Source organism: Oncorhynchus masou, chromosome 18 (assembly GCF_036934945.1).
Source record: "Oncorhynchus masou masou isolate Uvic2021 chromosome 18, UVic_Omas_1.1, whole genome shotgun sequence".
Taxonomy (NCBI): Eukaryota; Metazoa; Chordata; class Actinopteri; order Salmoniformes; family Salmonidae; genus Oncorhynchus; species Oncorhynchus masou.
The window spans coordinates 24,907,050-24,932,015 of record NC_088229.1 but is presented as its reverse complement, the minus strand read 5'-3'; the positions used below and the strand labels follow the sequence as shown (position 1 = coordinate 24,932,015).

The following is a 24,966-nucleotide window of genomic DNA, read 5'->3' as shown; positions in this document are numbered from 1 at the left end:
AGTCTCAGAACACATCTAGTAATATCTTATAGAGAGTAAGAGGCACAATGAAATCTCAGTGGGATTAAATGCCATGTCAGCACCTACTGTGTTAGAACCTACTCATTAGTCTAAGGCGCTATGCCCTGTGGCAAAGCATAGTCCCCAGAGATACCTCTGTACAGACTGCTGCTGTGTGCTGCACTTCAGTAGGCTTCAAGTGGCTCACCTCCCTCTCCTCCCCTCTTTACCCCCTCCTCCCTCTCCCCTCCCTCCCTCACCTTCCCCTCCCTTTCTTCTCCCTCTTTTCTCTCCCTCTCCCCTCTCCCCCCGCCTCCCTCCCCTCTCTCGTGGCATTCCTTCATTGGAGGGGCTGACAGAGGCTCGTCATCGACAGGTATTCTGCCCCAGGTGGATCAGGTTACCACAGTTGCCAGGGGAGTGTGTTGCTCAGGCTTAGTGCTGCACAGTTGGATGCTTTCAAACTGTGAGCCCTCCGCTCCGTCTGCTACCACGCAAGATAACTGTGAACTGAGACATCAACTCTTCAGACGCCTTTAGACAACCCCCTCCTGGTTTCTCTTGACCATGTCTCATATCTCCCCTCATGTTGTGACCTCTGCAGTCTACACTGCTGAAGCCACTAAACCACTCCCCTGGTGCAATTGCATTAATATACATGTTATTTTGCTCATCATTTTCCAGAAATTATAATGAACAACTGTGTTCTCCTGTGTCAACGCTTCCATGATAATAATCTTTCATTTTGTTATGTCACTGTTACAGTATATCATCATATCTAGTTTAATTCAGTCAAATCTAACTGACTGGGTGCAAAAAAGTAACTGCAGAGTAGATCCCTTACTCCAATTGACCATACTGGTTTATCTCCTTCTCCTCCTTCCTGGACCCATTTGTTTGTAATGATTGTTCACTTCCTGTTTCATTGCAGATGTGGATGAGTGTTCAGAGGGGAATGGTGGATGTCAGCAGATCTGTGTCAACATGATGGGCAGTTACGAGTGTCGCTGCAGAGAAGGATTCTTTCTGAGCGACAACCAGCACACCTGCATCCAAAGGCCTAAAGGTTAGCCTTGCGTCCTCAACACGCACACACACGCATACACACATACATACACACACACACACAAGCATTCCAGCGAAGGGACTGCTACAGACTTATGGTGCAGGAGAAGATACCAGTACGAGCTCATTAGTCCTGCTCTCTGACCTGAAGGTACCTAGTAAACTGCTGGGGTCATGACCTCATTATGGTCCCATTCAGAGGAAGTATCATTTACACTTCAGATGGTGCATTTTCATTAAGCCTTGTTTAAGCTTTACTACAAGTGAAAGGCTGTAGTCTGCATCTCAAATTGCACCCTATTCCCTATATAGTGTACCTCTTTTGATCAGGGCCCATAGGGCCCATAGAACTCTGGTCAAAAGTAGTGCACTATATAGGGAATAGGGTGCCATTTCGGACACATCACTACTGTAGCAATACTGCTGGCCTGCAGGTATGTCTTCTGTGACTGATCTGATATGATAGGGAATCAAACCGGGTCTTTGACAGCAGGATCCGCCCTAACAGGCCTGCCCTGCAGCAAAGGTGAACAAAGGTAACAGTATGAGTGCTTAGAAAACACCTGAGCTGTGAGGAAAGCTGTGTGTTGTTATTTTCTGTCCTTTTCAAATGAGACTGATCTTATCTGGCAGTCTGACAGCTTTTTTGAAACATGACTGCCAGTGGTATGAATAGCCTTGGGGTGGCTGAGAGAAAATAAACTATTAAATGTGTAGCTAGGAGCAGGAACAAGATTTGTTTATGGAGAATTCCTGTGGGATTGGGATGGATGTGTCAGAGAATGGAAGGTGGGGAGCCAATCTTATCATAGTCATACATAGACATACCTGTAGAGGAAGAAAAATAATGCCTGCTCCCAATAACTTGACTGATAAGTACATTATCATGCTTTTAGTTTGGGTAGCATGTAAATTCATAAATAACAAGATTATTTCCACTGAATCATCCACCTGAATAAGGAAACCCCAAGGTCTCTTTCACAAGGGATACCTTGAATGCTGTTTTACTCTATTGTTCAGTACCACTAAAACAGAAAAAAACTAGCCTCTATGATTTGAGTACGACAGTCCTTGAGGTCTCAGGGAAGGTGAGGTCACAGTGAGGCAGTGTATCTACACCTGCAGCCGTTGTCTGCTCTCTGTCAGCTCTTTGTATGCTCTCTGTCTGCTCCCAGTCTGCTCTCTGTCTGCATCCAGTCTGCTCTCTGTCTGATATCTGTCTGCGCACTCTATCTGCTCCCAGTCTGCTCTCTGTCTGCTCCCAGTCTGCTCTCTGTCTGATCTCTGTCTGCTATCTGTCTGCACCCAGTCTGCTCCCTGTCTGATATCTGTCTGCTCTCTGTCTGCTCCCAGTCTGCTCCCAGTCTGCTCTCTGTCTGATATCTGTCTGCTCTCTGTCTGCTCCTAGTCTGCTCTCTGTCTGCTCCCAGTCTGCTCTCTGTCTGCTCCCAGTCTGCTCTCTGTCTGCTCTCTGTCTGCCCCCAGTATGCTCTCTGTCTGCCCTCTGTCTGCTCCCAGTCTGCCCTCTGTCTGCTCTCTGTCTGCTCTCTGTCTGCCCTCTGTCTGCTCCCAGTCTGCCCTCTGTCTGCTCTCTGTCTGCTCCCTGTCTGCTCTCTGTCTGCTCCCAGTCTGCTCCCAGTCTGCTCTCTGTCTGCTCCTAGTCTGCTCTCTGTCTGCTCCCATTCTGCTCCCAGTCTGCTCTCTGTCTGCTCCTAGTCTGCTCTCTGTCTGCTCCCATTCTGCTCCCAGTCTGCTCTCTGTCTGCCCCCAGTATGCTCTCTGTCTGCCCTCTGTCTGCTCCCAGTCTGCCCTCTGTCTGCTCTCTGTCTGCTCTCTGTCTGCTCCCAGTCTGCTCCCAGTCTGCTCTCTGTCTGCTCCTAGTCTGCTCTCTGTCTGCTCCCAGTCTGCTCTCTGTCTGCTCCTAGTCTGCTCTCTGTCTGCTCTCAGTCTGCCCTCTGTCTGCTCCCTGTCTGCTCTCTGTCTGCTCTCTGTCTGCTCTCTGTCTGCTCCCAGTCTGCCCTCTGTCTGCTCCCAGTCTGCTCTCAGTCTGCCCTCTGTCTGCTCCCTGTCTGCTCTCAGTCTGCTCTCTGTCTGCTCCCAGTCTGCTCTCTGTCTGCTCTCAGTCTGCTCTCTGTCTGCTCCCTGTCTGCTCTCTGTCTGCTCTCTGTCTGCTCCCAGTCTGCTCTCTGTCTGCTCCCAGTCTGCTCTCAGTCTGCTCTCTGTCTGCTCTCTGTCTGCTCTCAGTCTGCTCTCTGTCTGCTCCCAGTCTGCTCTCTGTCTGCTCTCAGTCTGCTCCTCTGTCTGCTCCCTGTCTGCTCTCAGTCTGCTCTCTGTCTGCTCCCAGTCTGCCCTCTGTCTGCTCTCTGTCTGCTCCCAGTCTGCTCTCAGTCTGCTCTCAGTCTGCTCTCAGTCTGCTCTCTGTCTGCTCTCTGTCTGCTCTCTGTCTGCTCCCAGTCTGCTCTCTGTCTGCTCTCTGTCTGCTCCCAGTCTGCTCTCTGTCTGCTCTCTGTCTGCTCTCTGTCTGCTCCCAGTCTGCTCTCTGTCTGCTCTCTGTCTGCTCTCTGTCTGCTCTCTGTCTGCTCTCTGTCTGCTCTCTGTCTGCTCTCTGTCTGCTCTCAGTCTGCTCTCTGTCTGCTCCCAGTCTGCTCTCTGTCTGCTCCCAGTCTGCTCTCTGCTCTCTGTCTGCTCCCAGTCTGCTCTCTGTCTGCTCCCAGTCTGCTCTGTCTGCTCTCTGTCTGCTCCCAGTCTGCTCTCTGTCTGCCCTCTGTCTGCTCCCAGTCTGCTCTCCGTCTGCTCTCTGTCTGCTCTCTGTCTGCTCCCAGTCTGCTCTCTGTCTGCTCTCTGTCTGCTCCCAGTCTGCTCTCTGTCTGCTCTCTGTCTGCTCTCTGTCTGCTCCCAGTCTGCTCTCTGTCTGCTCTCTGTCTGCTCCCAGTCTGCTCTCTGTCTGCTCTCTGTCTGCTCTCAGTCTGCTCTCTGTCTGCTCCCAGTCTGCTCTCTGTCTGCTCCCAGTCTGCTCTCTGCTCTCTGTCTGCTCCCAGTCTGCTCTCTGTCTGCTCCCAGTTTTTCTCTGTCTGCTCTCTGTCTGCTCCCAGTCTGCTCTCTGTCTGCTCTCTGTCTGCTCCCAGTCTGCTCTCTGTCTGCTCTCTGTCTGCTCTCCGTCTGCTCCCAGTCTGCTCTCTGTCTGCTCTCTGTCTGCTCCCAGTCTGCTCTCTGTCTGCTCTCTGTCTGCTCCCAGTCTGCTCCCAGTCTGCTCTCTGTCTGCTCTCTGTCTGCTCTCTGTCTGCTCCCAGTCTGCTCTCTGTCTGCTCTCTGTCTGCTCTCTGTCTGCTCTCTGTCTGCTCTCTGTCTGCTCTCTGTCTGCTCTCTGTCTGCTCCCAGTCTGCTCTCGGTCTGCTCCCAGTCTGCTCTCTGTCTGCTCTCTGTCTGCCCTCTGTCTGCTCTCTGTCTGCTCTCTGTCTGATCTCTGTCTGCTCTCAGTCTGCTCTCAGTCTGCTCTCTGTCTGATCTCAGTCTGATCTCTGTCTGCTCTCAGTCTGATCTCTGTCTGCTCTCAGTCTGATCTCTGTCTGCTCTCAGTCTGATCTCTGTCTGCTCTCAGTCTGATCTCTGTCTGCTCTCAGTCTGATCTCTGTCTGCTCTCAGTCTGATCTCTGTCTGCTCTCAGTCTGATCTCTGTCTGCTCTCAGTCTGATCTCTGTCTGCTCTCAGTCTGCTCTCAGTCTGCTCTCTGTCTGCTCTCTGTCTGCTCTCTTTCTGATCTCTGTCTGCTCCCAGTCTGATCTCTGTCTGCTCCCAGTCTGCTCTCTGTCTGCCCTCTGTCTGCTCTCTGTCTGCCCTCTGTCTGCTCTCTGTCTGCTCTCTGTCTGATCTCTGTCTGCTCTCAGTCTGCTCTCAGTCTGCTCTCTGTCTGATCTCAGTCTGATCTCTGTCTGCTCTCAGTCTGATCTCTGTCTGCTCTCAGTCTGATCTCTGTCTGCTCTCAGTCTGATCTCTGTCTGCTCTCAGTCTGATCTCTGTCTGCTCTCAGTCTGATCTCTGTCTGCTCTCAGTCTGATCTCTGTCTGATCTCAGTCTGATCTCTGTCTGCTCTCAGTCTGATCTCTGTCTGCTCTCAGTCTGATCTCTGTCTGATCTCAGTCTGATCTCTGTCTGCTCTCAGTCTGATCTCTGTCTGCTCTCAGTCTGATCTCTGTCTGCTCTCAGTCTGATCTCTGTCTGCTCTCTGTCTGCTCCCAGTCTGCCCTCTGTCTGCTCCCTGTCTGCTCTCTGTCTGCTCTCTGTCTGCTCTCTGTCTGCTCCCAGTCTGCCCTCTGTCTGCTCTCAGTCTGCTCTCTGTCTGCTCCCAGTCTGCTCTCTGTCTGCTCTCTGTCTGCCCTCTGTCTGCTCCCAGTCTGCTCTCTGTCTGCTCTCTGTCTGCTCTCTGTCTGCTCCCAGTCTGCCCTCTGTCTGCTCTCAGTCTGCTCTCAGTCTGCCCTCTGTCTGCTCCCTGTCTGCTCTCAGTCTGCTCTCTGTCTGCTCCCAGTCTGCCCTCTGTCTGCTCTCAGTCTGCCCTCTGTCTGCTCCCTGTCTGCTCTCTGTCTGCTCTCTGTCTGCTCCCAGTCTGCCCTCTGTCTGCTCCCAGTCTGCTCTCAGTCTGCCCTCTGTCTGCTCCCTGTCTGCTCTCAGTCTGCTCTCTGTCTGCTCCCAGTCTGCCCTCTGTCTGCTCTCAGTCTGCCCTCTGTCTGCTCCCTGTCTGCTCTCAGTCTGCTCTCTGTCTGCTCCCAGTCTGCCCTCTGTCTGCTCTCTGTCTGCTCCCAGTCTGCTCTCAGTCTGCTCTCAGTCTGCTCTCAGTCTGCCCTCTGTCTGCTCCCTGTCTGCTCTCTGTCTGCTCCCAGTCTGCTCTCTGTCTGCTCTCTGTCTGCTCCCAGTCTGCTCTCTGTCTGCTCTCTGTCTGCTCTCTGTCTGCTCCCAGTCTGCTCTCTGTCTGCTCTCTGTCTGCTCTCTGTCTGCTCTCTGTCTGCCCTCTGTCTGCTCTCTGTCTGCCCTCTGTCTGCTCTCAGTCTGCTCTCTGTCTGCTCCCAGTCTGCTCTCTGTCTGCTCCCAGTCTGCTCTCTGCTCTCTGTCTGCTCCCAGTCTGCTCTCTGTCTGCTCCCAGTTTTTCTCTGTCTGCTCTCTGTCTGCTCCCAGTCTGCTCTCTGTCTGCCCTCTGTCTGCTCCCAGTCTGCTCTCCGTCTGCTCTCTGTCTGCTCTCTGTCTGCTCCCAGTCTGCTCTCTGTCTGCTCTCTGTCTGCTCCCAGTCTGCTCTCTGTCTGCTCTCTGTCTGCTCTCTGTCTGCTCCCAGTCTGCTCTCTGTCTGCTCTCTGTCTGCTCCCAGTCTGCTCACTGTCTGCCCTCTGTCTGTCTGTCTCTCTCTGTCTGCTCCCAGTCTGCTCTCTGTCTGCTCCCAGTCTGTCTGCTCTCTGTCTGCTCCCAGTCTGCTCTCTGTCTGCTCCCAGTTTTGCTCTGTCTGCTCTCTGTCTGCTCCCAGTCTGCTCTCTGTCTGCTCTCTGTCTGCTCCCAGTCTGCTCTCTGTCTGCTCTCTGTCTGCTCTCTGTCTGCTCCCAGTCTGCTCCCAGTCTGCTCTCTGTCTGCTCTCTGTCTGCTCCCAGTCTGCTCTCTGTCTGCTCTCTGTCTGCTCCCAGTCTGCTCCCAGTCTGCTCTCTGTCTGCTCTCTGTCTGCTCTCTGTCTGCTCCCAGTCTGCTCTCTGTCTGCTCTCTGTCTGCTCTCTGTCTGCTCTCTGTCTGCTCTCTGTCTGCTCTCTGTCTGCTCCCTGTCTGCTCTCGGTCTGCTCCCAGTCTGCTCTCTGTCTGCTCTCTGTCTGCCCTCTGTCTGCTCTCTGTCTGCTCTCTGTCTGATCTCTGTCTGCTCTCTGTCTGCTCTCTGTCTGCTCTCTGTCTGATCTCAGTCTGCTCTCTGTCTGCTCTCAGTCTGCTCTCTGTCTGCTCTCAGTCTGATCTCTGTCTGCGCTCAGTCTGATCTCTGTCTGCTCTCAGTCTGATCTCTGTCTGCTCTCAGTCTGATCTCTGTCTGCTCTCAGTCTGATCTCTGTCTGCTCTCAGTCTGCTCTCAGTCTGCTCTCTGTCTGCTCTCTGTCTGCTCTCTTTCTGTCTCTGTCTGCTCCCAGTCTGCTCTCTGTCTGCTCCCAGTCTGCTCTCTGTCTGCTCTCTGTCTGCTCTCTGTCTGCCCTCTGTCTGCTCTCTGTCTGCTCTCTGTCTGATCTCTGTCTGCTCCCAGTCTGCTCTCAGTCTGCTCTCTGTCTGATCTCTGTCTGATCTCTGTCTGCTCTCAGTCTGATCTCTGTCTGCTCTCAGTCTGATCTCTGTCTGCTCTCAGTCTGATCTCTGTCTCTCTCAGTCTGCTCTCTGTCTGCTCTCAGTCTGATCTCTGTCTGCTCTCAGTCTGATCTCTGTCTGCTCTCAGTCTGATCTCTGTCTGCTCTCTGTCTGCTCTCTGTCTGCTCTCTGTCTGATCTCTGTCTGATCTCAGTCTGATCTCTGTCTCCCAGTCTGATCTCTGTCTGCTCTCTGTCTGATCTCTGTCTGCTCTCAGTCTGATCTCTGTCTGCTCTCAGTCTGATCTCTGTCTGCTCTCTGTCTGATTTCTGTCTGCTCCTCAGTCTGCTCTCTGTCTGCCCTCTGTCTGATCTCTGTCTGATCTCAGTCTGATCTCTGTCTGCTCTCAGTCTGATCTCTGTCTGCTCTCAGTCTGCTCTCAGTCTGCTCTCTGTCTGCTCTCTGTCTGCTCTCTGTCTGCTCTCTGTCTGCTCTCTGTCTGCTCTCTGTCTGCTCTCGGTCTGCTCCCAGTCTGCTCTCTGTCTGCCCTCTGTCTGCTCTCAGTCTGCTTTCTGTCTGCCCTCTGTCTGCTCTCTGTCTGCTCCCAGTCTGCTCTCAGTCTGCTCTCTGTCTGCTCCCAGTCTGCTCTCTGTCTGCTCTCAGTCTGCTCCCAGTCTGCCCTCAGTCTGCTCCCAGTCTGCTTTCTGTCTGCTCTCTGTCTGCTCTCTGTCTGCTCCCAGTCTGCTCTCTGTCTGCTCTCTGTCTGCTCTCGGTCTGCTCCCAGTCTGCTCTCTGTCTGCCCTCTGTCTGCTCTCTGTCTGCTTTCTGTCTGCTCCCAGTCTGCTCTCTGTCTGCCCTCTGTCTGCTCTCAGTCTGCTCCCAGTCTGCTCTCTGTCTGCCCTCTGTCTGCTCTCAGTCTGCTTTCTGTCTGCTCTCTGTCTGCTCTCTGTCTGTCTGCTCTCAGTCTGCTCTCTGTCTGCTCTCGGTCTGCTCCCAGTCTGCTCTCTGTCTGCCCTCTGTCTGCTCTCTGTGTGCTTTCTGTCTGCTCCCAGTCTGCTTTCTGTCTGCCCTCTGTGTGCTTTCTGTCTGTCCTCAGTCTGCTCTCTGTCTGCCCTCTGTCTGCTCTCTGTCTGCTCTCTGTCTGCTCTCAGTCTGCGCTCTGTCTGCCTCTGTCTGCTCTCTGTGTGCTCTCAGTCTGCTCCCAGTCTGCCCTCTGTCTGCCCTCTGTCTGCTCTCAGTCTGCTTTCTGTCTGCCCTCTGTCTGCTCTCTGTCTGCTCCCAGTCTGCTTTCTGTCTGCTCTCTGTCTGCTCTCTGTCTGCTCTCTGTCTGCTCTCAGTCTGCTCTCTGTCTGCTCTCTGTCTGCTCCCTGTCTGCTCTCAGTCTGCTCCCGGTCTGCTCTCTGTCTGCTCTCTGTCTGCTCTCAGTCTGCTCTCTGTCTGCCCTCTGCTCTCTGTCTGCCCTCAGTCTGCTCTCTGTCTGCTCCCAGTCTGCCCTCAGTCTGCTCTCTGTCTGCTCTCTGTCTGCTCTCTGTCTGCTCCCAGTCTGTTCTCTGTCTGCCCTCTGTCTGCTCTCTGTCTGCTCTCAGTCTGCTCTCTGTCTGCCTCTGTCTGCTCTCTGTCTGCTCTCAGTCTGCTCTCTGTCTGCCCTCTGTCTGCTCTCTGTGTGCTCTCAGTCTGCTCCCAGTCTGCCCTCTGTCTGCTCTCTGTGTGCTCTGCTGGCTGCAGTGTGGGTGTGTGAGCCGTTACCCAAGTGTTTTCTCTTTTCTTCTCTGCTCTCTCTCCAATCTTTCGCTCGTGTCCACATGGTGTAGTCTTTTGTATAGAGATAATTAGTAATGGCGTCTTTTTGTAGGTACTTACTCCGCCATGGTTCGTTGGACAAAGCCTATGGGGAAATGAATGCCGTTTTGAATGACACGGTGCAAGTCCTTCCATTTTAAAAGGTTTTCTAAGATTAAATGGTGGTTTGTGGAGGGTTTTTCGATAAACAATAATAAGTTGTGTGGTGAACCCAGGCTTAGGAGATCTTATACATTTTGTTCTAGGAGATCATCTTCATCAGCTGACGTCAACTTTTGTGATTTTTGAAGAAGTTATGTAATGATAAAAAGCACATAAAGGCTTCATAATTCATAAAGGTCATGTTAACTGACTGATGTTATCTCATAGAACAAAAGGGTATAAGCCTGTGTTAACCTCAGACCTTATTTTTGGTGTTTATTCCAAAACCCTATTCATTCACCATAATGTTTATCCATAGGGAGGCTCAACAAACAAGAGGTAACTTATTTCCGGGTTTTAGGACTACAAGCTAGCGAGCTCTATTGTCTCGAGGTCTGGGACAGTGACCAGTGATGTCACTACAGGATCTAGTTTCAATCTCATGTCGGGATCTTGGAAGCCTGGTTTATGAGATCAATATGGCCTAGTGCACTGTCAATGTTTAGGTTTCATAAGCACAGTGTTATTTGAGTGTAGCAAATGGCTGGATTGTGTGCTTCAAAGGTAAGGGTCTGTCTGCCTCGCTGTCTGTCAGAGACACATCCTCAGGACCAGGCAGACAGCACTGCCTAACCAGGCTTCTCTCTCTCTCTCTCTCTCTCTCTCTCTCTCTCTCTCTCTCTCTCTCTCTCTCTCTCTCTCTCTCTCTCTCTCTCTCTCTCTCTCTCTCTCTCTCTCGATGAAGTACCCCATTGATGTTACATTTTTCATGTGAATTATATTGGTTTCATTGCTTCCAGATGAGCTCCATTTGGACAGGGAGATTAAAGCTGCCATACATCTACAAACTCACTTCACGCAACAGATCACTGCCTGTCATTTTTCCATTATTCTAGAAAAGACATTGGGAACAACAGCAGGTCGTATTATTATTGCTATTGTTACAACAGTGTGTGCTAATAGGGAAAAGGTAGAAGCCAGTCGGCCGAGTTATTGGACAATAATCCTAACTCATCCTCAGCATTACCATTCTCAGCGTATTGAAATATTATGTTTCAGTGGCAAAGGCTACACTAATAGCCATTTGAGGGTTTTACGCACCAGCCAAACTTCTGGGAGAGTGCAATGGTTCTCTTTTGATTACACTAAAAGTCACAAAGAGAAAATAATGGTATTAAACATACATTCTTGAGTGTATTTGCCAAGTTTGCTTCCAGGAGACCCTCAGTACTTTCATAAATACTGCCCTGGCCAGCCAACTCCTTAAACGTGTTAGGCCTGGGGTGCAGTTAGCTTTATCACCCTCATTAGGAAGACATCAGCTTCCCATTCCTTTCATCAATGAATCAGGTGTTACCTGGACGAGTTAGGGAGTTGGAGAGGCTCATAGGGGATGTTGCAGCTGGTCTGGGGCTTGGGCTGGTCTGGGTGTGGTGCTAGGGCTGGTCTGGGCTGGTCTGGGACTGGGCTAGGCCTGGGGTTAGGGCTGGTACTGGGCTGGGGCTGGTCTGGGTGTTGTGCTAGGGCTGGTCTGGGCTGGTCTGGGACTGCTAGGCCTGGGGTTAGGGCTGGTACTGGGCTTGGGCTGGTCTGGGACTGGTCTGGGCTGGTCTGGGACTGGGCCCTGGGGTTAGGGCTGGTACTGGGCTAGGGCTGGTCTGGGGCTGGTCTGGGTGGTCTGGTGTGGTGCTAGGGCTGGTCTGGGCTGGTCTGGGACTGGGCTAGGCCTGGGGTTAGGGCTGGTACTGGGCTAGGGCTGGTCTGGGGCTGGTCTGGGTGTTGTGCTAGGGCTGGTCTGGGCTGGTCTGGGACTGGGCTAGGCCTGGGGTTAGGGCTGGTACTGGGCTAGGGCTGGTCTGGGGCTGGTCTGGGTGTGGTGCTAGGGCTGGTCTGGGTGTGGTGCTCGGGCTGGTCTGGGGCTGGTCTGGGGCTTGATCTAGGGCTGGGGCTTGGTATGGGGCTGGGCGCTACCAGGCTATTGCCCTGCTGGCTGAGAGCCCTTGTTAGTAGAGAGCTTTGTCAATTAGGCAACAGGGGGCTGCCAGCCTTCACAGCTAATGAAAGGGTGTCTGCTACTAGCCTGCTGCCCCCTCCAAAAAAGGAATGAAAAACTCTCCCTCCAAATGAAGGCTCCCATCGTTTCACTGGGCAGAATGTAACAGTTAATTTATTCTTGCCCAAAATGTCTTCCCAGTCAAGACATAAAAACTTTACTTCTTGTTTCCTGTTTTCATGTGTTGGGGAGATAACAGGGTCCTTGCTACCCACATATGTGCGTGAGATTGAGTCCGGCAGATTTGAGTGCCTCGCTTAGGAATTCCTTGCTGCTCAGTCAATTCAGACATCTATAATTTTAGTTACAGTACATTTGTAAATATCTTGTATGGCCTATGGTGTATACTGATGAGCTACTATATAAGTTCATATGTCCAGTTTCAGCCTGTCTACTTTTTAACTGGCAAACTGCAGATTTTTCAACATTCATTACACAGAAAATTAACCTGACATTGTAGAGAAAATACATATTTACATATACACGTGTACAGTGGCTTGCGAAAGTATTCATCCCCCTTGGAATTTTTCCTATTTTGTTTCATTACAACCTGTAATTTAAATGGATTTTTATTTGGATTTCATGTAATGGACAGACACAAAATAGTCAAAATCAGTGAAGTGAAATGGAAATATTACTTGTTTCAAAAAACAAAACAAAAACAGAAAAGTGGTGTGTGCTTATGTATTCACCCCCTTTGCTATGAAGCCCCTAACTAAGATCTGGTGCACGCAATTACCTTCAGAAGTCACATAATTAGTTACATAAAGTTCACATATGTGCAATCTAAGTGTCACATGATCTCAGTATATATACACCTGTTCTGAAAGGCCCCAGAGTCTGCAACACCACTAAGAAAGGGGCACCACCAAGCAAGCAGCACCATGAAGACCAAGGAGCTCTCCAAACAGGTCAGGGACAAAGTTGTGGAGAAGTACAGATCAGGGATGGGTTATAAAAAATATCAGACACTTTGAACATCCCACGGAGCACCATTAAATCCATTATTAAAACATGGAAAGAATATGGCAAACCTGCCAAGAGAGGGCCACCCACCAAAACTCAAGGACCAGGCAAGGAGGCAATTAATCAGAGAGGCAACAAAGAGACCAAAGATAACCCTGAAGGATCTGCAAATTTCCACAGCGGAGATTGGAGTATCTGTCCATAGGACCACTTTCAATCCAAAATTAAATCTAGAATCGGCTTCCTATATCGCAACAAAGCATCCTTCACTCATGCTGCCAAACATACCCTCGTAAAACGGACCATCCTACCGATCCTTGACTTCGGTGATGTCATCTATAAAATAGCCTCCAACACTCTACTCAACAAACTGGATGCAGTCTATCACAGTGCCATCCGTTTTGTTACCAAAGCCCCATACACTACCCACCATTGCGACCTGTACGCTCTCGTTGGTTGGCCCTCGCTTCATACTCGTCGCCAAACCCACTGGCTACAGGTTATCTACAAGTCTCTGCTAGGTAAAGCCCCACCTTATCTCAGCTCACTGGTCACCATAGCAGCACCCACTCATAGCATGCGCTCCAGCAGGTATATCTCACTGGTCACCTCCAAAGCCAATTTCCTTCCAGTTCTCTACTGCCCATGACTGGAACGAATTGCAAAAATCTCTGAAGCTGGAGACTCACATCTCCCTCACTAGCTTTAAGCACCAGCTGTCAGAACAGTTTACAGATCACTGCACCTGTACTTAGCCTATCTGTAAACAGCCCATCTACCTACCTCATCCCCATACTGGTATTTATTTATTTATTTTGCTCCTTTGCACCCCAGTATCTCTACCTGCACATTCATCTTCTCCCGATCTACCATTCCAGTGTTTAATTGCTATATTGTAATTACTTCGCCACCATGGCCTATTTATTTCCTTAACTTACCTCATTTGCACTCATTGTATATAGACTTTTTGTTTTCTTTTGTTCTACTGTATTATTGACTGTATGTTTTGTTTATTCCATGTGTAACTCTGTGTTGTTGTATGTGTCGAATTGCTACACTTTATCTTGGCCAGGTTGCAGTTGCAAATGAGAACTTGTTGTCAACTAGCCTACCTGGTTAAATAAAGGTGAAATAAATAAATAAAATATGCCATACACTCCACAGAGTTGGGCTTTACGGACAAGTGGCCATAAAAAAGACATTGCTAAAAGAAAAAAATATTTGGTGTTCACCAAAAGGCATGTGGGAGACTCCCCAAATATATGGAAGAAGGTACTCTGGTCAGATGAGACTACAATTGAGCTTTTTGGTCTTTCAAGGAAAACTCTATGTCTGGCGCAAACCCAACACCTCTCATTATCCCGAGAACACCATTCCCACAGTGAAGCATGGTGGTGGCAGCCTCATGCTGTGGGGATGTTTTTCATCAACAGGGACTGGGAAACTGGTCAGAATTGAAGGAATGATGGATGGCGCTAAATACAGGGAAATTCTTGAGGGAAACCTGTTTCAGTCTTCCAGATATTTGAGACTGGGGCAGAGGTTCACCTTCCAGCAGGACAATGACCTTAAGCATACTGCTAAAGTAACACTCGAGTGGTTTAAGGGGAAACATTTAAATTTCTTGCAATGGCTTAGTCAAATCCCAGACCTCAATCCAATTGAGAATCTGTGGTATGACTAAAGTCTGCTCTACACCAGCGGAACCCATCCAACTTGAAGAAGCTGGAGCAGTTTTACCTTAAAGAATGGCAAAAATCCCAGTGGCTAGATGTGCCAAGCTTATAGAGACATCCCCCAAGAAACTTGCAGCTGTAATTGTTGCAAAAGTTGGCTCTACAAAGTATTTACCTTGGGGGGGGGGTGAATAGTTATGCACGCTCAAGTTTTCAGTTTTGTTGTCATATTTCTTGTTTGTTTCACAATAAAAAAATATTTTGCATCTTCAAAGCGGTAGGCATGTTGTGTAAATCAAATGATACAACCCCCCTCCAAAATCTATTTGAATTCCATGTTGTAAGGCAACAAAATAGGAAAAATGCCAAGGGGTGTGAATACTATCGCAAGCCACTGTATAAGCCTTAACTTCCCGGCCCATCGCAGTGGTTGTTGTGGGCAGCAGGTAACCTAGCGCTTAGAGCTTTGGGCCAGTAACTAAGAGGGACACCCCACTGAAGGTGTCTCAGGGAGAGTTGGGATATGCAAAAACACATTTCCAAATCAGACATGTATAATACATATTTGTGAAATAGGACAAATATAAGCACCCACCTCATTATATTTCTATACCTACACTGATAATTATAATCTCCTGGAGCAGATGTTCTGTGGGAACTCATTACAGACGAGAACAGTGATAGAACTTTTAATGAGTGTTAGAATAATACCTCACACTCCCAATCACACAATCAAACTGATGACAGGTGCTTCATGGCACCAGGCCTAGGCAAAGCGTGATCCAGCGCCTGATGGTTTGGTTTAAATATAAAAATAGAAAATGACACTCACACATACTTGTTCACTGAACTCAATGTAGTCTCCGTATATCAGGTTTAGAGAGATCACCTGGAGAGGGCCTTGAGAGCAGTTTGGTATCCACTAAAAATACCACTCAATTTGCTATATTCTTGAAGTGTGTTGGACGTTTACCACTAAATTCACATCCAGCCATTTCTAGTCAACTACCTGACCAAGTGTACAACCAATTAATTTCTAATAATCTCTTTCCTTAACTGTAGAACATGAGTATCCTTGCCATTCCTGGAAATGTTTATTTTGCCATTGAAAACCTCTTCCTGTGGATGGAGCTTTCATTAGCTTCCCGGGGGGGGGTTGTGGCCCTTTTGCAATGAGACTTGCTGGCAGTGTCTCTCATCTTGTCTATCATACACACGAGCGCACGCGCACACACACGCATACACAAACAGACGCGTGTGTACACACACATACAGACGGATCCGAACACACACAAACACACACACAAGTTTTTAATTGACTTTAGCTTTAGGCCCAGTTCTTGAGATACATTCTATTATAGCATTCGGATGCAGAACACGCCATGTGTACTTCAGGGCATGATGTCCAGCCGTAACTACAGCAGTTCATAGAATTTTGCAGTCAATGTGATGAATCCATTACACATGGTACCATCATATACTTAGTTAGTTTTGCTGTTTCACTGCAGCTCGCCGGCTACATTCGTTTAGTATGATAAAAGCTGAGATTGGTGGCAGTGATCACTAGGGGACATGTAAAACACTTCCTTAACAAAGTAGCAACTAATGTTCCCTAATTTCTATCACTAATTTATCTGCATTGCCGTGGAGAGTATCAGGTGCTTGTTTTATACATTGCACACGGGACTTTCTATTACTGTTATTGGGACAGTCTTATTTTCTATTTCTGCTTCTTTTCTGAAAGCATTGACACATCATGTTGTATCCTTGTTATATAATAGGGCATGCCATGGCTGGCTATGGCAGTCGTGTGAAAAGAAAAGCCTCTATTTCTCCTGTCTGGTGTCCCTACTTTGAAGGGCTTGTATTGTCGTTCCTGGAGCTGTGTCTCAGCATGTCTGCTTGCCTGTCTGGCTGTATGCTGGCCACGGAGCTGTTTTTACAAGTGCAGGAGTGGCTACACCATTGCTCTGCAGCCCGACCGTAGAACTAGGCTATTTTCCTATTCTGGGCTACCTATTAAGTCTCACCATTAGTCCAGCATCAAAGACTGTTTCTTCGGCACACCTACAGTTCAGGACACTCCACCTCTTCTCCATTCGCTGTCTTTTTCTCTCCCTCCCGCTTTCATATTTTTTCTCTCTTGCTCTTTCTTTAAAATTCTCTCTCTCATCCCCCCACCCTCTGCCTTCTCTCTCCTTCTTTCTTTCTCTCTCTCTGTCTCTCTCTCTCTCTCTCCTTCTTCTCTCTCTCTCTCTCTCTCTCTCTCCCTCTTTCTCCCCCTCATGCTCTCTCCTCCTCCCCTCACTCTTTCCCTCTCTCTTTCTCATCCTCTCTCTCCCTTCCTCTCGCTCTCCTCTCTGTCTCTAAATTACCTTCAGTTGCTACCACCTCTTTGTCTAGACTGGGCTTTCATAGGCCCCATGGCTCCCCACACTTGAACAAATATATACCTGCTGTACATCAGTGGCTTGGGCTCTAGCAAATTTTGGCTGCCCTACTGCTGAATCCTCCATACTTCTATTGTGGCAGACATCCCTTTTCATAGTGTGGTTTTGTTGAAGGCCATCTCTAAGCTAGCTGGGCCAGCATGCCGCAGTGGACTGCCTTAGTGCCAGTGGGATTTTTCCACTAACGCTTTTCTGTCATTGCTTTACCCAGAGGGCCAGCATGAATCATGTCTCCCTCTCCTCTCTGGTCTACCTTTGATTTAAAGAAGAATGTGGCTTTGAAATAACATATCTCTTTTTATTACAGAGAGAGTGTAGAGAGTGTGTTTCCTTGTTTGTGCAGGCATGCTATCCTTCTGTTGCAGTGTGTAGCTTTATGTTGTTCTGTGTTCTTCTCTGTCGGGGGAGGGGGATAATGGATAAGCTTGGTCCGCCGGGAGAGGAGAGGTGACCTTGAAGTGATGAGAGGAGGAGTGGGGGGAGAGGGGCATGTCCCACAGCAGGTGCCGCAGAATATACACATATATGCTGTAGATGGATGCAGTCACACACACACACACACACACACACACACACACACACACACACACACACACACACACACACACACACACACACACACACACACACACACACACACACACACACACACACACACACACACACACACACACACACACACACACACACACACACACACAGTATGCACACAGAAATGCACATACTGTATACAATAAATAACACAAAGAGATACACACCTTCAATAGAAACAATGATAAGAGCAACCACAATAACAACAACGTCAACAGCAACAATAGAGAATATATGCACCCACAGGTAGAGAAGCACAGCCACATAATAAATCAAGTCTAATCTAGTCTGTTACCGCAAAAGTATTTATACCACTTGCCTATACCATAGTTAGGATCATTAGGAAACTATGCAGGGATTGTTTTGGAAACACAGCTATAGAATGTAAATTAACATGTCATTAGGTTTGTTGGTAGCTCAGGTGCCTGTCATCCTAACCACAGACATGCAGATGTATCCTGTAGGAAAATATTCCACAATCAACTGCCACCTTCCCTGGCTGAGACCATTTATGCCCTGTCTCTCTTCCCAGTGAGGGAATGTTGCTGCTTCTACTATTAGGCCTTCGGGAGCTGAAGGGAACCAACGGTTGTCAGAAGGGCCCAAACAGTAGCGCTTGGCTCAGTGGGATGGCTCTGTCGTCTCTCTTTGGGGGCATCTGCTTGCCATCAGGACGGCGCTGTGCCGTGACATGGACCCACTGGACGCCCTGTCACTTCCCAGCCCATCGCACCTCGGCCCGGTCCAGACTCCCTCTCCGCCTTTTCCGACTCTGACATCTTTATCCTCCTGTTAAAAGTTTTAATGGCCTATTATCTATGAGGAAGGAATGCTGCTTTAATTGCCTGGTGGCTCCATGTTTAGGCCCTTATCCCAGTGGTGCCATGTCAAGACCATGGGGCTTCCCTCTCCCTTCCAGGGGCTTCTGTCCTGTATGACGTAATCTGGGGGTCATACAACCAGCCTTCCTGTCACCAGCCCAAACACCTAGACTGACTACGCCTATAAAACCCCAGCATGTCCTATCACTTTACAATCTATCGTGTGGGACTCTTCAAATCAAATCAAATAAATGATATTTGTCACATGCTCCGAATACAACAGGTGTAGACCTTAAAGTGAAATGCTTGCTTACAAGCCCTTAACCAACAATGCAGTTTAAGGAAAATACAAAAAAATAAATAAATAAATAACAAGAGCAGCAGTAAAATAACAATAGCAAGGCTATATACAGGGGGTACCAGTACAGAGTCAATGTGGAGGCTATATACAGGGGGTACCAGTACAGAGTCAATGTGGAGGCTATATACAGGGAGTACCGGTACAGAGTCAATGTGTGGGGGCACCGGTTAGTCGAGGTAATTGAGGTAGTATGTACATGTAGATAGAGTTATTAACGTGACTATGCATAAATAATAACAGAGAGTAGCAGCAACGTAAAGATGGGGGTAGGGGCAATGCAAATAGTCTGGGTAGCCATTTGATTAGATTTTTCAGGAGTCTTATGGCTTGTGGGTAGAAGCTGTTTAGAAGCCTCTTGGACCTACACATGGCACTCTGGTACCGCTTGCCATGCGGTAGCTGGAGTCTTTGACCATTTTGAGGATCTGAGGACCCATGCTAAATCTTTTCACTCTCCTGAGGGGGAGTATGTTTTGTCGTGCCCTCTTCACGACTGTCTTGGTGTGCTTGGACCAAGTTAGTTTGTTGGTGATGTGGACACCAAGGAACTTGAAGCTCTCAACCTGCTCCACTACAGCCCCATCGATGAGAATAGGGGCATACTCGGTCCTTCTTTTCCTGTAGTCCACAATCATCTCCTTTGTTTTGATCACGTTGAGGGAGAGGTTGTTGTCCTGGCAACACACGGCCAGGTCTCTGACCTCCTCCCTACAGGAGGTGATCAGGCCTACCACTGTTGAGTCATCAGCAAACTTAATGATGGTGTTGGAGTCGTGCCTGGCCGCAGTCATGAGTGAACAGGGAGTACAGGAGGGGACTGAGCATGCAACCTTTTTCCCATGTTTGAGGATCAGCATGGCGGATGTGTTGCTACCTACCCTTAGCACCTGGGTGCGCCCGTCAGGAAGTCCAGGATTCAGATGTGTTGCTACCTACCCTTAGCACCTGGGTGCGGCCCGTCAGGAAGTCCAGGATTCAGATGTGTTGCTACCTACCCTTAGCACCTGGGTGCGGCCCGTCAGGAAGTCCAGGATTCAGATGTGTTGTTACCTACCCTTAGCACCTGGGTGCGGCACAGGAAGTCCAGGATTCAGATGTGTTGCTACCTACCCTTAGCACCTGGGTGGTGCGGAAGCCCGTCAGGAAGTCCAGGATTCAGATGTGTTGCTACCTACCCTTAGCACCTGGGTGCGGCCCGTCAGGAAGTCCAGGATTCAGATGTGTTGCTACCTACCCTTAGCACCTGGGTGCGGCCCGTCAGGAAGTCCAGGATTCAGATGTGTTGTTACCTACCCTTAGCACCTGGGTGCGGCCCGTCAGGAAGTCCAGGATTCAGTTGCAAAGGGAGGTGTTTAGTCTCAGGGTCCTTAGCTTAGTGATGAGCTTTGAGGGCACTATGGTGCATTCTCACATAGGTGTTATTTTTGTCCAGGTGGGAAAGGGCAGTGTGGAGTGCAATAGAGATTGCATCATCTATGGATCTTTTGGGGCGGTATGCAAATTGGAGTGGGTCTAGTGTTTCTGGAATAATGGTGTTAATGTGAGCCATGACAAGCTTTTCAAAGCACTTCATGGCTACAGACGTGAGTGCTATGGGTCGGTAGTCAATTAGGCAGGTTACCTTAGTGTTCTTGGGCACAGGGACTATGGTGGTCTGCTTGAAACATGTTGGTATTACAGATTCAGACAGGGAGAGGTTGAAAATGTCAGTGAAGACCCTTGCCAGTTGGTCAGCGCATGCTCTGAGTATATGTCCTGGTAATCCATCTGGCCCTGCGGCCTTGTGAATGTTGACCTGTTTAAAGGTCTTACTCACATCGGCTGCGGAGAGGAACAGCTGTCGTCCGGAACAGCTGATGCTCTCATGCATGTTTCAGTGTTACTTGCCTCGAAGCGAGCATAGAAGTAATTCAGCTCGTCTGGTAGGCCCATGTCACGGATATGCTTCCCTTTGTAGTCTGTAATAGTTTGCAAGCCCTGCCACATCCGACAAGCGCCGGAGCTGGTGTAGTACGATTCGATCTTAGTCCTGTGTTGACGCTTTGCCTGTTTCATGGTTCGTCAGAGGACATAGCGGGATTTCTTATCAGCTTCCGGGTTAGGGTCCGGCTCCTTGAAAGCGTCAACTTTCAACTTTGCTCAGTGCGGATGTTGCCTTAATCCATGGCTTCTGGTTGGGGTATGTACGTACAGTCACTGTGGGGACGACTTGATCGATGCACTTATTGATTGATGCCAGTGACTGATGTGGTGTATTCCTCAATGCCATCGGAAGAATCCCGGAACATATTCCAGTCTGTGCAAAACAGTCCTGTAGCTTAGCATCTGCTTCATCACTGATCACTTTTTTATTGACAGAGTCACTGGTGCTTCCTGCTTTAATTTTTGCTTGTAAAGCAGGAATCAGGAGGATAGAATTATGGTCAGATATGCCAAATGGAGGGTGAGGGAGAGCTTTCCAATACATGGCCCTAAAATTTACTGACCAGGCCCTCATGTTGTTGGGAAGCGCTGGTGAGGAGGCTTTGTTCCAGGCGCCCAACTGTCTCCACCTCAGTGAGAATTGGGGACTACAATATATAACGTGTTTCTTCTTCATTAGCTGAGTGTCACTTTCCACATGGGATCGTAGCCAATATTGTTGCCAAAGGTGGAAAGTTTCATCCTGCAAAACATTTGCAAATAAATAATTTACATAAACAAAAGACTGCCTTAATCCTACTATAACTTTCCAGGGGTATGATTGTACCCTATTCGTTTTACAACCTGTTGTATAATACAGGTAGTAATATCAATTTCCTAAATTGCTCCACTTAGTTGGCAGTGTTAATGAAGTGCTATAAGAGGAACGAGTGTTAGTGTAGAATGACCCATGAAGGCACATTGTGTTTAGTTCCAGATGAATCTAAAGGACCACATTAGAGGGGGGTAACTGTGGTCACTGATGGGGTCTGAACATTGAGACAAACAGAAGCATTCTCCAGGCAGCACGTCTAGGCCTATTTCTACACTCATTATATCCTGTCCTCTACTATTTCTCTTTAGAGAGGTTTTTTTTTGCAGGGAAGTGTCCCTGTACTGTAATTGTCAAAGTTGCACAGAAAATTATTGTATTATTGGAAGCTCTTGAGAAGTCTCCAAATGGCCTTGTTTTTGTTTATTTTACTGTGTTCCGGTGCACTTTAAAGGCCTTAGCCTTGAGCCTGAACATTATTGTGTCTGGAGCTGGGAGGGAGAGGGGGATTATAGATGGCAGTATTTTAGCTTTGGGCTGCTGAGGTGGCACTGCAGTGCAGTAGTCCTTGAGTTACAAGCCTCTCCTGAGTGTCTGGTGGGCAGGTCACGACCTGTCTTGGTTGAATACTGCTGTTGTAGCTGTTGTCGCTTCTGGGGGAAAGCTTTCTCTTTCATGCTGTTCTCTGCATCTAATTGCCGGGTGTTATTTTTTCCATCGGTGCAGTCAGTAGTTTCCGATGATCGCTGTCCATGTTCAATTGTGTGAGAACAAATGTCCAGTCTGTCCCCTGGTAACCATTTGGAAGGTTCCCCTCTGGCTCCATGATTTTAACAGATATTGCTTATCCAGCAGTCTATAAAGTGCCCTGTGATATTTTTTATTGGCTTCTACATATAAAGTTATGTTTCATGGGTCAAAGGCTTGTTTTAGTGGACTGGCGGTGTTTGCAATCCGCAGTCCTATTCGTTGCTTCACAACTTTCCCCAGCTCACTTCTCCACGGGCCGTTTTTTTCTTTCTACGTCGCTATTATTTATTTATATTTCATTTCTCAACAAGAGACCCCGCATAAATTATAATAGCTGTAGTAGTAATAATAAAAAATGTCGGTATTTGGCAGCCAGTTGAACAGAACCACAAAGTGTGGTTCCATAGCTTGGCCAGGGAGAAAAGGGCTATTGTGTCAACACTTAGGCTTTTCTAGGTCCTCAGAGAGAGAGCAGGGCCAGGTTTTGGCCCTAGCCCCAACCGCTATTGATGGATGAGTCTGCGGTATTAGGGGACAGGGGTCTCATATACTCTAGGTGGGAGAGAGCGGGGGGATTTTGGGGGATGCATATTGTGACCCTGGTAAGTGAACTTGAGTCTCTTAAGGGCTGCCAAGTGGGAAACTCTATCCCTCTGTCTGTGTGTTGGGTTCGCCTCCCCTCAGACAGACACGGAGCAGTGGGAAAGGACCGTTAAGTTTCCCCTCGCACTGACCTCCTGAGGTTTGCTGCTCCTTAAAGAGGGTGTGTTGTTATATGGTCAGTGGACTCCAGTCATTGTCCCTGTATTTACTGTCTCAGTGGCCGTGGTGGTGGAATGGTGTTTTTGTTCAGAGGTGACCCTCTGTCCTAGGACTGTTTTGCACTCAATGTCTGATTGCTCAGACTCTCCCATCTTTCTGCCTTCGCCATCACCCCTTTTTACAGATCAAGAAAGCACAAGCAGAGAAGCCTGTCAGAAGGGCTGAAGCCTGACATCCTATCACCTCTTAACAGGCTTGAGGTGATGGACAGCACTAATGCGAGACATCAACATCGCCTATGATTCTTGATTCGTCAACTAGACAAAAAGTAGAGAGGAGGTGGAAATATATCTGTCTCTTTGACATCAGCCCTACCGTACTAAGTGAAAGGAAATAAAAGGGCCGGTGCAGTTTGTTGGCAGAACACGTGGAAAACAAGAGGGTGTAAATAAAAGAAGCCTATTCAGGCAGGTGTTAAAGTACATAAATAAGTCATTGAGGATAATCCAAGGCTCTGGCTCTTTGCCATGATTCGCCAACACATTTACACATACAGATAGCATTTTCCCATATGTCCACAGGGCAGTCACATGAACACACTGTAGAATGATTGTCTATGTACAGAAAAGTGCAGTCCTCTATGACATGTCATTTATAATACTACTAATAATAATAATATGCCGTTTTGCAGACACCTTTACCCAAAGCAACGTTCAGTAGTTTGTACATACTTTTTCATATGGCCTGTGAGAACGACGTGGGGCCCTTGGCCTTATGTGCTTACATGCATGTACACATGCAATCAAAAAGGAGATTTACAATATTCATGTGTGTGACTAGAACAGTATACAGCTCTGAAGTGTAGACCCAAACATCCTTCTGAGAGTCAGCAGGTCCAGTGAGTCTCCATTGAGACATCTTCCTGCCTGGGTTGCATCCTGAATGGCACCCTATTCCCTACATAGGCCACTACTATGGACCAAAGCCCTACGGGCCCTAGTCAAAAGTAGTGAACTTAATAGGGAATAGGGTGCCATTTGTAAGTCAACCTCTGTGTCTGCTCACCACATAGAGGAAGAGGGGTGGGGGATGAGAGATGGGTTTGGTTTTTAATGAGACAGTAGGTTTGGGGCTTGTCACTGCATCTGTAATAGTGACATTATCTCACATCGCATGGAGGCAAATCTCAGCTCTGATCCCTAAAGGTGTCACACGTAATACATAGTGGCATAACAGATGTGCCACTGACTCCTGTTATAATTTATAACACAAGTGAGACCTGGAATGGAATCCTCTTGAGTTACGGATGTGTTGAATAAGCGACTTTCATACATTTATACATGAGATAAAAATGATGTATCTGCATGGCACTTTGAGAGTAACTTAGAATCGCTAAAACACTCAGATATTGTGAGATGACTTTATATAATGGAGGCCAACAAAAGCATCCCTTTGTTGTGTTTAGACTCATAACGGATCCATGCATCCACAGAAAACGGACCCATTTTAACTGAACCAAAGCATCGTGGTTAGAGTGTGGTAAACCGCTGGAAATATTGTAGGTGTGTTTGTTTAGGCCTCTCCGCTCCGACCGAGCCCTTCTTGCCTCGAAGCTTGAAGAATTTGTCTGCGAGTTAAAATGTCTACCTCTGTTTGTTAGGGATTACCTCATTTATGCTTACAGGACTGCAGGATCAGCTCCTGGTGGGAGTTTGATCCCCTCTTTAGACGGGCTAGTTTTTATAGCCTGACACAATGCAGTGTGTTCTAACAGGCTATCATCCACCCTGGAGATTTACATCTGTGTGTGTATTCAGTCATGTAAGGGGGCGTGGCATCGGGGAAAGGACTAGTACCTAGTACGTGTTGGAAACTCTGATCAGGTCACCTCTAACTCATGTTCTTCTCACTGTAGAGCGACCAGAGGGCACCAAGGAGAGCCCCACCTGCATGGATAAGAACCATGGCTGTGCTCACATCTGCCGGGAGACACCAAAGGGAGGCATCGCCTGCGAGTGCAGGCCTGGCTTCCAGCTCACCAGGAACATGAGGGACTGCAAGTGTAAGTGTGAACCCCCTCCATCAACCCACATTACCCACCTTCATTACTCTACACAATGTACACATTGGCACTACATGATGATCTACTCTATCTTACATAGGTTTCTAACATGATAATACATGGTTTATGTGGTGCCAACGTGTACATTGTGTAGGGTTATGAAGATACTTACCATCCAACAGACACATCCAACAGATTTTCACACAGCATCAGAAACAAAGCCATTTTACAGTGATTGTTTCCAAATGTTACTGCCAGTTTATCACACTAAATGGTTTATAGCATCCGATAAGATAACCGACAGAACTGGTGTAAGGGAGTGGGTAGCAGGTTTCTGAGAAAGAGCCGGTGATGGACACCACACACTTCCTGTTGCCTTGCAACATGGCTCGTCCTTTCAGGGCTGGGGTCGGGGCTGATGGGGGATTTGCCTATGTTGGAAT

The 24,966-nt window shown here is 48.4% G+C and overlaps 1 protein-coding gene across 4 annotated transcripts in view; it reads left to right on the top strand.

Moving 5' to 3' along the window:
- Window positions 1–24,966, top strand: part of LOC135504285 (signal peptide, CUB and EGF-like domain-containing protein 3) — a 141,261-nt gene that overhangs the window by 66,629 nt on the left and 49,666 nt on the right. For all 4 annotated transcript variants that reach the window (XM_064922695.1, XM_064922696.1, XM_064922694.1 and 1 more), the window contains 2 exons: window positions 932–1,066; window positions 24,377–24,523. In XM_064922695.1, the coding sequence (XP_064778767.1) occupies window positions 932–1,066; window positions 24,377–24,523 (282 nt within the window). The remainder of the gene's footprint in view (window positions 1–931; window positions 1,067–24,376; window positions 24,524–24,966) is intronic.